Source organism: Canis aureus, chromosome 13 (assembly GCF_053574225.1).
Source record: "Canis aureus isolate CA01 chromosome 13, VMU_Caureus_v.1.0, whole genome shotgun sequence".
NCBI classification, from domain to species: Eukaryota; Metazoa; Chordata; class Mammalia; order Carnivora; family Canidae; genus Canis; species Canis aureus.
In genome coordinates this window covers 22,045,467-22,058,537 of record NC_135623.1, presented here as the reverse complement: position 1 = coordinate 22,058,537, position 13,071 = coordinate 22,045,467, and the positions used below count along the sequence as shown (strand labels likewise).

The window sequence follows — 13,071 nt, the reverse complement described above, 5'->3', positions numbered from 1 at the left end:
ACAAGATAAAGCCAGACAGTGTTAATGCTGGGAAGGAAATAAAGCAGGTTGATGTAGCAGAGAATATTGGGACAGATTACTTCCTTTTATTATTATTATTATTATTTTTTCAAAGATTTTACTTATTTATTCATGAGAGACATAGAGAGAAGACAGAGATACAGGCAGAGGGAGAAGCAGGCTCCATGCAAGGAGCCCAATGTGGGACTCGATCACGAAACTCTGGGATCATGGTCTGGACCAAAGGCAGACACTCAGGATCCCTGGGTGGCTCAGCGGTTTAGCGCCTGCCTTTGGCCCAGGGTGTGATCCTGGAGTTCTAGGATTGATTCCCACATCGGGCTCCCTGCGTGGAGCCTGCTTCTCCCTCTGCCTGTGTCTCTGCCTCTCTCTCTGTATCTCATGAATAAATAAATAAAATTTAAAAAAACAAAACAAAACAAAACAAAACAAAAAAAAACAAAGGCAGACACTCAACTGCTCAGGCATCCCACTTCCTTTTATTTTTTAAAGATTTATTTACTTATTTTATATATATAGAGAGAGACTGTGTGTGTGTGTGTGTGTGTGTGTGTGTGTGTGTGTATGCGTGCCTACAAGCAGGGAGGAGGGGCAGAGAGGGAGGGAGAGAGAATCTCAAGTAGACTCTGCAGCTGAGCACAGAGCCTGACATGGGGCTCAATCTCATGATCCTGAGATCATGACCTGAGCCAAAACCAAGAATCAGACACTTAACTAAGCTGCCCAGGTATCCTGGGACAGATTATATCTGACAGGATAGTCAATGAAGTCTCTTCTTTTTTTTTTTTTTTTAATGAAGTCTCTTCTTAAGTGATGAAATTCAAGCTAAGATCAAAATGAAGAGATGTTTCTGGAATAAGATATGCTCTCTCACACTTCACACTCTTGACGTATCTAGAACATTCCTTTCTCCAGTCCAGTGGGACGCTACTCATTTTTCAAGATTCAGCTCAAGGGTTATATCCTTAATTAAGTTCTTTCCTGACTCTTTTCTCCTTTTTGACTATACAGAATTCTACCACGACACTCAGGCAGTCTTGAGCATCCAGTGGGTCTTTGTGTTTGATGAAAGAGTAAAATACTTGAGACAGAACTCTACGATCAGTGATGGGCTGGAGCCAGCCTGTTCTGCTTGTTTACTGATACTTTTGGAGAGCTGGTTGTTAACAATTTATCAGCACACCAGTGGTAGCAGTGTACCACAAAATACTGACCTTTTTCTTGGCAGTTAAATTTATATATAGATGCATATATCCTTAAAAAATATTATTATTATTATTGTTATTTTTGAGAGAGAAAATAAGTAGGAGGAGGGGCAGAGGGAGAGGGAAAAGCAGGCTCCCCCCTGAGCAGGGAGCCCAATGTGGGGGTTGATCCCAGGACCCTGAGATTATGACCTGAGCTGAAGTCAGATACTTAACCAGCTGTGCCACCTAGGTGCCCTAATGCATGTATGTATCTAAAAACAAATCTTTCTGAAGGCTTTATTATGAAAAACAGCAGTCTTATGTTCCCCCTATTCATTTCCTTTTTCCCAAAGACAACTTTTTAGACTTATTTTTGATGAGTATTTTAGCATTTACCTCCCCATCTCTATATAATAACATTTTTTATATTATTACTTCTTGATTTTTTAGCTTTGGGTATTATCAACAGACTTCCCACAATGGAAGATGCAGATTTAGCTTTCTCCCTGTTCTCTCTTTTTCTTCCTATCCCTCATCCTTTCAATACTGTTACAGCATCATTTTGGTCTATAGAGTTTGACTACATAAATTCTGTTTCATAGTTGAAATACATAGTGAACTATGATGTCTTTTCCTTTCCTGTACAACTTTTTATTTTATTTTATTTTATTTTATTTTATTTATTTTTTTAATTTTTATTTATTTATGATAGTCACAGAGAGAGAGAGAGAGGCAGAGACACAGGCAGAGGGAGAAGCAGGCTCCATGCACTGGGAGCCTGATGTGGGATTCAATCCCGGGTCTCCGGGATCGCGCCCTGGGCCAAATGCAGGCGCCAAAGCGCTGCACCACCCAGGGATCCCTCCTGTACAACTTTTTAAACAGAGTTCATAATTGTTTTGTTTTTGTTAGATAGTATTCTATGCTATTACTAATCCAACCCAAACTTTTAGCCAGTTGTTTAAATCTTTCAAGATGTTTATATGCATCTGGTATTTTATCACTTTCATCTTTTTGAATAAGTGCTTTGTGGATTACACTCTGGGCTAACCGCTCCCTTTATGCTCGTGCATAGTTGTCATCCTTGGATCTGCCTTCAGTATCATCCTATGGATTCTTTTTGCTTTTTTAGAGTTGGATCTCTTTTTAAATATTTTTTAAAAAGATTTTATTTATTTATTTATTCATGAGAGAGAGAGAGAGAGAAAGAGAGAGAGAGAGGTAGAGACACAGGCAGAGGGAGAAGCAGGCTCTATTGCAGGGAACCCGATGTGGGACTCGATCCCAGGTCTCTAGGATCAGGCCCTGGGCTGAAGGCAGCACTAAACCGCTGAGCCACCCGGGCTGCCCTGGATCTCTTGTATCTTACCTCTTTGGTTTACTCTTCGTTTTGGTGGAACACATCTAGAAAAGTTTTTGAGACTTTTCCATGGTCACATTTAACATTTTGCTGGTATAGAATTTTAGGTTTTTTTTTAATTTAAAAGATTTTATTTATTTATTTGAGAATAAATAATTTATAAAAATTTATTAAAAATTCATAAAAAATTTATCTTGTGCACACATGCATGAGAGTATGAGTGGTGGGGAAGGGCAGAGGGAGAGGGGCAAGTAGACTTTCTGCTGAGCAGGGACCCTGATGTGGGGCTCAATGTGGGGCTCAATCTCAGGACCCTGAGATCATGACCTATGACCTGAACTGAAGGTAGATGTCTGACTGAGCTACCCAGGTACCCCTAGAATTCTAGGTTGAAATTAGTTTTCCTTCACTTTTTTTTTTTTTAAGATTTTATTTTTATTCATGACACAGAGAGAGAGAGAAAGAGACAGAGAGAGAGAGAGAGAGACAGGCAGAGGGAGAAGCAGGCTCCATGCAGGGAGCCCAATGATGTGGGACTCGGCTGAAAAAGGCAGAGCCACCCAGGCATCCCAGCCATCCATTTGGTTCCTGATTGGTTGTATAGGATGCTTAACCAGCTGTGCCACCCAGCTATTATTCTTTCTTCTTTTCTCTTTTCTTTTCTTCCGTTTCTCTTTCTCTCTTTCTTTCTTTCTTTCTTTCTTTCTTTCTTTCTTTCTTTCTTTCTTTCTTTCTTTCTTTCTTTTTCTTTCTTTCTTTCTTTCTTTCTTTCTTTCTTTCTCTTTCCTTTCTTCCTTCCTTCCCTCCTTCCTTTTTCTTTGTTTTTTTTTTTTTTTTTTAAAGATTTTATTTATTTGACAGAGAGAGCAAGAGAGCATAAGCAGGGAGAGCAGCAGCAGAGGGAGAAGGAGAAGGAGAAGCAGGCTCCCTGTTGAGCAGGGAGCCTAATGTGGAGCTCGATCCCAGGACCCTGGGATCATGACCTGAGCTGAAGGCAGAGGCTTAACCAACTGAGCCGCCCAGGCGGCCCCCTTTTATTTTTTCTTTGTAAGGTTGTAGCATGTTTTTTTCTCCAGTGTTCCGAAATTTAATGATGTAGGTTTATTTTTACCCATTGTATTGGGCACATAGTAGGCTTTTTCATTCTGTAAATTCTTATCTCTCAGTTGTGAGACATTTTCCTATATTTATTTCTGAAATAATTTCTAACTCTGATTTCTGAACTGTGTGTTTTTTTTTTTAACAGAACTCCTATTCAGATGTTAAATACCCTGAACTGGTCCTCTCATCTCCTTATCTTTTCTATGTTCCATCTCTTTATCTCTCTGCTCAACTTTCTGGGAAATGTGACATTTATCTTCCAATTCTTTTATTGTAATTTTCCTTTTATAATCATGGTTTTAATTTTCTAGAGTTCTTCTTTTGCTCTTTGAAATAATAGATTGTTTGAAAGTATTTTTCTCTCCCTAAAGAGTCTCTGTTTCTTCTAAGTTGCTTTTTTTCTGTTTAATTAGTGGATCTTTCATGGTAGGCTTTTTTTAGATCTCTGGTAATCTTTGATTATCTCTTCATCTTTAGAAAAGGATTCAGGATGCCTGCGTGGCTCAGCAGTTAAGTGTCTGCCTTCGGCCCAGGGCGTGATCCTGGAGTCCAGGGATCGAGTCCCACATTGAGCTCCCTGTGAGGAGCCTGCTTCTCCCTCTGCCTATGTCTCTACCTCTCTCTCTGTGTCTCTCAAGAATGAATGAATGAATGAATAAATAAATAAAAATCTTAAAAAAAAAGAAAAGGATTTTAAAAAAGCTGATTGGAAGTTCTAAGCACATGAATAGAACCTGTCATCCATAATTTTTCACTGCAGGGTGATTTGACTGGGCTGTTAGAAATTTCTGATGTAAATAAATTTAGGTTTTTCTTCTTGGGCTAGTCAGAATGTCCAGAGAGGATTCTTCCAAACTCCTGACTGAAGGCTTTAGGCCTGGTTGTCAGGGTTTGGGAGTCAAGTTGGGAAGCGGGCTTGGGGGAGAACAGATCTTAGTGACCAATATCCCTATGGTCTCCAACTTTATTATTATTATTTTTTAAGATTTTATTCATTTACTTGAGAGAGATTCAGAGACAAAGCATGAGCAATGGGGAGGAGGCAGAGGGAGATGGAGAAGCAGACTCCCTGCCGAGCTGGGAGCTCAACATGGGGCTCAATCCCAAGATCCTGGGATCATGACCTACACTGAAGGCAGACCCTTAATCAACTGAGCCACCTAGGCACCCCACTTTCCTGGTTTTTAATTATGGTACTTACTCCGTCAATCCTGTCTACTGTCTTCCATGAGTCTTTCTAAAAGAGCAAAGGTTTAACCTTTAGCTATGTCCCTATGTAGCTTCTCTCTCCAAAATGCTTCCCCCAATCCCTCACTGGCAGCTAGGAGAGGCAGTTCAGCTTTCACTGAAATTGTAGTCTTCCCCATCCTTCTATCAGTTCTGGACAGAGAAATTGACAGATAATCAGAACTAGAATCAAGGTTTTAGAATCTGCTCTTTCAGGCTGATTCATCCAGTCTGGTGTTCTCCAAAATTTGTTTTATAGATCTGCTTCACATCTCTAGGAAGGACAAATGCCCCTTCCCCGCTATACTGCAAACAACTGTGCTTTAACAGTTTTAAATACTGAGTTTCTTTTTTTTTTCTTTTAGATTTTATTTATTTATTAGAGAGAGAGAGAGAGAGAGGGAGAGGGAGAGGGAGAGAGAGAGAGAGAAAGGCAGAGACATAGGCAAGAGGAGAAGCAGGCTACCTGCTGGGAGCCTGATACAGGACTCAATCCCAGGACCCCTGGGGATCACAGCCTGAGCCAAAGGCAGACACTCAACCACTGAGCCACCCAGGTGCCCCATAAATACTGAGTTTCTGCATAAGAATTTATCTTAACAAAGAGTTTCCTTTCTAAAAAGTCTGAAGACCATTTCTTTGGTAATATCCTTCCACTCTTCCACTGCCTATGGTTGCATTTTATACAGGAAAAACCTGAGGTCCATGCAGAGGAATGATCTTATTAAATATCATTTAAGTTCTTCTTACTCCTAGGTCAGGCTGTTCATAAACCAAGATTTTAGGATACTCTAGATACTCCATAACTTGAAACAAAGAATCAGTCCCTTAAAAAATTGCATGTGGCTTAAATGACCACATCTCCTAGCCCTCTGCCTTCTTCAGGGCAGCTTTGGGACACTGAGATAAGGGAGGGTGACCCTTGGACATTGGTACAGTGTCATTCCAGCACTGCCAGTGGCGCACTACTTTGGCCATCCCATCAAGCAGCATATAGAAGCAAGAGAAAGTAGCTTCTCTCAGGACCACAACTGGGATAAATGTGAGAAAGTTGCTAGAAATGCTTTCAGAGACCATTTCTCTATGGAGCCAAAACCAAGGCCTTACAAAAGGCCTAGGCACTCTTCTTTCCTTCACCTTTTTCCTTTTCTTCTCTTCCTCAAGCTGAGCCCTTTCCTAGGCTGGACTGGCCCCCAAAACCTCCTGGGGATGCCAGGGACCTTGCCTCAAGTAGATACAAGGGAAAACATACCCTTCCTCCACGGTGACTGAGTTCATGAGAAGGCAACTGGTGATAGTCACTCTATCTCTTATGACACAGGATGAACCAACGACTGAATGCTTAATGGATGACTTCTCTCCAACCTGTGTATCTGGCCCAATGAGGCTGTCAACTCCAATCTGCAAAAGGCAAATATAAAACCTTGTCCATTCATCTCAACCAATTGCAAACCAACCCCTCAGATCCCTTGAGTTGGAGTCTATGCTATCTCTTCCCAGAGATACTTTAGCAGAGCTCCCTCTGCATGTCTCAGGGCCACAATGTCGCATAATACCTCTGAGATCAACTCAGACTTACACACTCATGCATTTGTGTATATAGATGTGCTTTTTTTTTTGTTAAAGATTTTATTTATTTATTCATGAGAGACACAGAGAGGCAGAGACACAGGCAGAGGGAGAAGCAGGCTCCACACAGGGAGCCCGACGTGGGACTCGATCTCGGGACTCCAGGACCACGGCCCGGGCCGAAAGCAGGAGCTAAACTGCTGAGCCACCCAGAGATCCCCTAGATGTGCTCTTTTAAAGAGAGTGCTCAAATCAGGGTAAGAAGAGGGACAGAGATGGAAAGCTCTGTCTGTGTCTGAGTCCCAAGACCATAATGGACCTTCCTTACTGAATTTTTTTTTTAAGATTTTATTTATTTATTCATGAGAGACACACACACACACACAGACACACACACAGACACACACACACACACACACACACAGAGAAAGAGGCAGAGACAGAAGCAGGCTCCATGCAGGGAGCCCGACGTGGGACTCGATCCCAGGTCTCCAGGATCACACCCTGGACTGAAGGCGGCGCTAAACTGCTGAGCCACTGGGGCTGCCCTCCTTACTGAATTTGTGTACCTGGGGTCAGCACCTGTCCAGGTAGTCTTCTTGCGTGTCTGGGATAGAAGATGGTATTTTATAATCAGAACCCAGTTGGGATTTCCTGAGGACTAATGAGTTTCAGAGCCTGAGAATCCCAATCCATCTTCAAGGACATACCTCAGTGCACCAGAGATTGTTCCATAATGCCCTGCCCAAGCTAGCACTTACCAGGTGTTTGTTGACAATCTGGGCTGATGAATGAATCAGTGATTCTTCTGGACAGAGAACAGACAGCAATTTGGGCACCTTGAGGAAAGAGATTTGATCACTAAAGTTAAGACTAGAAAACAACTGAAAGCATCTTCGGTAGAACTCAATGCTCAGTTAGAGGTATAGGGAGTTTTGAGCCACAGCTTTCCTGTTTGGGTGGGGCAGAGCAGGAGGCTGCTACATTTCTCCTAGGACAAGGACTGAATATGCAGCAAATTCTAGATGGTCTTATCCTTAGTTTCCTAGCTGAGAAATCTCCTCCCTGAAAGTAATGCCATGTCCCTCAACTGGGAGGCACTGAGAGAAGCCTTCAAGATACTCAGCAGCACTTGGCAGAGGCCTATTGAGGGCAAGTAGCATTCTGAGTCCTGACCATAATCATCCCAGGTTCCTGCTCCCCTCTTAGACCACTGTGGCCATGCATAAAGGGAGGGTAGGAGTAATGTTAGACAAATTCCACAAGCAGGACAATTCCTGAGAAGGCATCTATGTTCTTCACCAGCCAAAACATTGAAGGTGTTCAAACTATACTTTCTCCAGTATGAGAAAACTGAAAAGGCTATAGATGTGGAGAATTTTAGCTCTGGACTCATTAGGAAGGCACAGGTAGTATGCTTCTCTGTCATTCTCTAGCATGGACAGAATGCTAGTCAGAGCACTATGTGTGGTGGCCGAGGGACATCTTGCCAGGACTGGCTATGCTGGAAAGTGTGAAGGCTAATCCCTCAGCCCCTATCCCTGGGATCTTCTTCCTCTATTATACTTCAACCAAGGCCATTTGGGCCTCTGTGCTGCACAGCACCTGCTGGTACTTCAGAGGACACTTCTTCAGCCTCAGCCCCCAGGCTCCATGGACCTGCTTTCAGACCAGGCTGATAGACTGAATGAGAACTGAAAAGTCAAATTAAGGCATGTTTCTAATAACTCTGACTCTAACCTGAGGATAACTTTACTGAAGACTGCCCTGGATTACATGTGGGACTAGTTACGATTTCGCATAAACTCCCTGGCTTGGATTCTCTTGGATCTCTAACCAATTGAGGGTGAAGCCAGCTTGAGGTCGGGGGCAGGGCTATACCCATCATATAGCACAGGTCTTCAAGATTTCTGAGCCAGGTTTTCTTCAGGAACTACATTCCAATTCCGGTTTTCAAGAATATCTTTTATCACTCTACTTGACCTCCTCCTGTCTCCCCCACCCCCAAGTTTATACCTGTACTGACAGTTTTCAGAGTTCTACCATAAACCGTATCAACAGCTAATCTTTTCATCCTCTCACCAATGTTGTCCTTGTATGCATCCCCAGCATAGTTCCCTCAGGCACCTAACCTTTCCTCCTCTCATCTCAACCCCTTACTGCTGTTTCCTTTTCATGGTCTCTTCTCATCATCCCTCCCTCCTAAAACTTCCTCCTGTGCCTGCTACACAAAGAAGAGCTCCCTTATATCCTCAGTTCCTTCACTGTCTCCTCACTCCATCCCCTTTCAACTAAAACTTGGCCTATCTTTTAGAGCACTGCTTCTCCTTCAATAGAAGCTGCCCATTCTCCATATCTCCCAAACCTCATGGTTAAAGGGAGAGGTTAGCACTCTAATGCTGTTTCCAGATACTTCCCTCTCATACACTTCCCTCTCATAGACATTCCTTCTTTGAGGCTCTGCCATCTGACTACTCTATACTCTGTTCCTTTGCCTTTTTAGGAAAGCCTCCTCCTTGTGCTTATGTTTACTTCACCAGAGTAATGATCACATAGTATTTATTGGCTTGTTTATGAAGTACTGCAGATATCCTCATGCCCAGCAGAACTGGAGAAAGCTGCTGAACCCAGACGCCAAAAGTTAGCCTTCCTGGGGATCTTAGCCCTTCTTTGTAACCACTGAGGCTCTACCTCTATGGATTAGGCCCACAGCTTCTCTTTTCCTGTACCTGGGTACCCCAATGGTATCACCTGACATGCCGGGTCTTGCTCAACCTTGGGAAAGAGGGATACTGAACAAGTCACTGGGTATTTAATGAAGAAATAAGACAAAAGGCTCAGTCTGTTTCTGGAACAGGAGCTCCCCTGATTTCTCTTCTAAATCCATCCTCTTACCTGTCTGTTTGCTTCCATGTAGAGTCCTAGGGTGCTTACTCGAGAGCAGAGCCCCTCTTTCATGATATGGACATAGCAGCGCACCTGTGATTTGGACAAGTCTTCCCATCTTTCTCCTCGACAGACATTCCAGCAGGCATCATAAGGAGCAAAGGTCAGTGCATTGTCTTCTTTTATAAAACTGAAAATATCTTCAGAATAGACAGAGGAAATAGAGACTCAGTCACATTTTCAAAGAGGATAGAGCTCACACTTTTCTCCTTGGAACTTATTCATGCAGCATGGACCCTGGGGAAATCCCATTAAAACCTTAAAGACTAAGTGAAATTAAAAGAGGTAATGTGCTTTCCTGAACATCTGAAATACTGTATGATACAAAAATGCCTAAAAACGGGCAGCCCCAGTGGCGCAGCGGTTTGGTACTGCCTGCGGCCCAGGGTGTGATCCTGGAGACCTGGGATCGAGTCCTGGATTGGGCTCCCTGCGTGGAGCCTGCTTCTCTCTCTGCCTGTGTCTCTGCCTCTCTCTCTCTCTCTCTCTGTGTCTCTATGAATAAATAAATAAATAAATCTTTAAAAAAAATGCCTAAAAGCAAGTTTGACCAATAATCAAGTACTAGTAGAGAAAATAAAATAGAGAACCCTTGTAAATCATTACATAACATAAGCAAGGGTGCAGGCTTTAGTGACCAGCCATGTTAGCTATGTGCTGCTAGCCTTTAATACCATATCTAGTAGTTGTGCTATGTTAGAAATAGTACAGGACTTGGAGCCAGAGTTATCTGGGCTCCAGTTTTTCAATTCTTAAAACAACCATGTGAGATCTTTTATTGTATGATAAGAAAATGGGCTCAGGGAACTGAGTAACCTGCCTCAGGTCGCAGAGCTAATAAGAGGCAGAGTCAGATTTCAAACTGAGGTCTGTCTGATGCCAAGTCCTGATATCTTAACCATCATGCTACACTCTCTCCATTTATTCATTTGATAAATTTTCTTTTGGAATACCTACTATGAGCCCAGGACTGGCCAGGGACTAGGCAGAGATATGAGAGCAAACAAGACTGACTGCGCCCCTACATCCTGGAAAGGAGACAGTCTGGTTGGCCTCTGGTTGAACTGTAATAGTATACTCCTTCACCTTTCTTCTCTTGATAGAAGAGGCTGACTTGAGTCAGGAGTGGAGCTGCCTGGAGCCTAGAGAACAGGGGAACTGAGAAGTAGGGGGCAGAGATTACTCACAACAGTCTAGTGAGGAACTCGGCCAAACCAGAGCTATGAACCAGAGAAAGGACTTGAGGCATGATTGGCCCAAAGAGCACAGTGACCAAATCAGCCTGAGCAAGCCTACCCAGAGCTCAGGGGATGGTGTCAACTACCCTGTCTTGCCTGGTGGCTAGATAAGAAGCTGGTGCCTTGGGACACGCATCCTGGCTAGCTACTCTTTCCAAAGGTGCTGCTACCCCTACCTTACTGCAGCAGCCCCAAGCACTGACCTAAGGACTTCAGCTCCTTTTTCTTTAGGTCCTCTTCTTTTTCATCTTGTCCTTGTTGTGAGGAAGCTGAGGAGAACTGTTTTCTTATCAAGTATGGAATCAGTTCACTCCGGATGGAAGTGATTGACCTAGGAAGAAAGAGTGGTCAAATATGAGAAATCTGACTGGATGCTATGGGATCAAAAACTCTGTGCATCCAAGGAGAAGCCAAATTCCTTCCTGTCATGCCACCTTAGGACTGACAGAGATCAAAAGTGGCCTGGATCTGGTAATTCTGGAGAAGTGGAGGATCTAAGTTCTCTATTAGCTTCAGGCTGGAGGTGGGAGGGTAGTGCACTAAATCTAAGAATTTATGCAGAAAATAGTCTTTTACAAGATCTAATTTACACGGTGTGTACATGTGTTTATATGTATAAGTGTATTTTAACATGGTGCCTTAATTTTTAACCAGTAATAAACTATTTGAAAGAAGAATGTTCCAGTCTTGAAGAAAGTTGTTTATTTCTCTTTACTTTTCAAAGATTTATCTATTTATTTTAGAGATAGAGAAGAGAGAGGAGGGACAGAGATGGACAGAATCTCAAGTAGACTCCCTTCTGAGCTCAGAGCCCAATGCGGGGCTCAATCCCATGACCCTGAGATCACGACCTGAGTTGAAACCAAGAGTAGGATGCTCAACTGACTGAAACACCTAGGTGCCTCAAAAAAAAAATTGTTTAAAAATATTAAAAACTTTTCTCCATAAAGGACTTGCTTATCTTGTTAGATTAATCCTAAGTATTTTACTCTTTTTAAACAATTATTTTATTCTTGTTGGTTTGTAGAAATTTAATTTACTCTGTATTTTAATCTTCTAGCCAATTGCCTCACTAAACAATTTTACTAATTCTTTTTTTTGTTTTGTTTTTTAATTCTAATAATTTATTTGTACATTCTGACAATCATACCAACTATGAAAACAACAGTTTTTTTCTTCCTTTCTCATCCCTGTAACAGGGAAGAAGGGACCCAATTTTTAATACAGTGAGTATGCTTTTGAAATAAAGCATAGAAGACTGAGAGACCATGATTTTTAGTTTTCTCTCTCAAGCTGTGACCTTGTCAGAATTTTATTTTATTTTATTTATTTTTATTTTTATTTTTTTTTCCTTGTCAGAATTTTAAATCACTAATTAATTTATTTAGGATTTAACAAGCATCTATTAATATGCCAGTTACTATGCTAAGCCTTGGAAATATACTGTTTTCAAGTTGAAAGAATTTATAATCCAGTGGACAGTAGCCTGATCCAGGATTTAAGGAAGAAGGTAGAAGAGGAGTCTGATCAGGTGGGCAAGGGAGCCAAATCATAGAAGCCTTCTGTGGAAGTCTCTAGTCTGGACTGAGAAGCTAGTGGTGACTTTTAAGAAGGAAAGTGACACGATCAGTTTTATTTCTTCGTAAGAGAACTATGGTAGCAGGTAGGCCTGATACAAGGAGGATGAAGACAGGGAGACCAGTTACAAGACTCTGAAAGAGGAGATACTATGGCCTGAGAGAGAGGGGTTAATGTATAAGCAGCCCTATAAACCCGACTGCTGCTACAAACTTCACGCCCCCTCCCCCATCCCCATTCAAAGAAGCTCTGCAGGCTGACAGGGGACCACACAGATGGAGTGTTGATAGGAAGGCAAGACAGAGGCCGAAGCTGAGGAGGGTAAGTAAAATTATGAACCCTGGAACTACACAGTTCATGGTTTTTGTCATTTTTAAAGGATCAAGTCAGACATCTTAGAAAAATTCTGTGTAAGCTGGAAGCTCTTGTATTGAATTTCAATGTGATTTTTCTCCTGATCCTTTGATGGAGATTAAAAATTTCCATATGAATACAAAGAATGAAACAACACTTACTCTTAGCTCTTTTTCTCCCCTTTTAATGCACCAAACCAGTGTGGGCAGCAAATGTTCCTTGGCCCCCTCTGGTGGAAAACAAGTCAGTTCCCTTTGAAGAAATGACAAAGCATGGACAGCTGGGGGATTTCAGAGCCATGATATTTACATTATGGGCCAAACAGAACCGTCATTGCAAGAAGCAAGCAAACAAGCCTTGGCACACAGCCCCTTAGGGCAGAGCTCTTTAAGGACATCAACAGTGATTTAAAGAGAGGATATGAAGCAGTCCTGCCAGGTCCCACCTGCCTCTGCTGGCACTCAGCATCAGGCTAGTTCCCATAATGCAG

The 13,071-nt window shown here is 42.3% G+C and overlaps 1 protein-coding gene across 2 annotated transcripts in view; it reads right to left on the bottom strand.

Annotated features, from left to right (window-relative positions):
• Positions 1–13,071, bottom strand: part of EIF2B3 (eukaryotic translation initiation factor 2B subunit gamma) — a 143,847-nt gene that overhangs the window by 24,232 nt on the left and 106,544 nt on the right. For both annotated transcript variants that reach the window (XM_077845228.1, XM_077845229.1), the window contains 4 exons: positions 10,853–10,980; positions 9,361–9,551; positions 7,227–7,304; positions 6,149–6,297 (listed from right to left, as the gene is read on the bottom strand). In XM_077845228.1, coding sequence (XP_077701354.1) covers positions 6,149–6,297; positions 7,227–7,304; positions 9,361–9,551; positions 10,853–10,980 — 546 coding nt within the window. The remainder of the gene's footprint in view (positions 1–6,148; positions 6,298–7,226; positions 7,305–9,360; positions 9,552–10,852; positions 10,981–13,071) is intronic.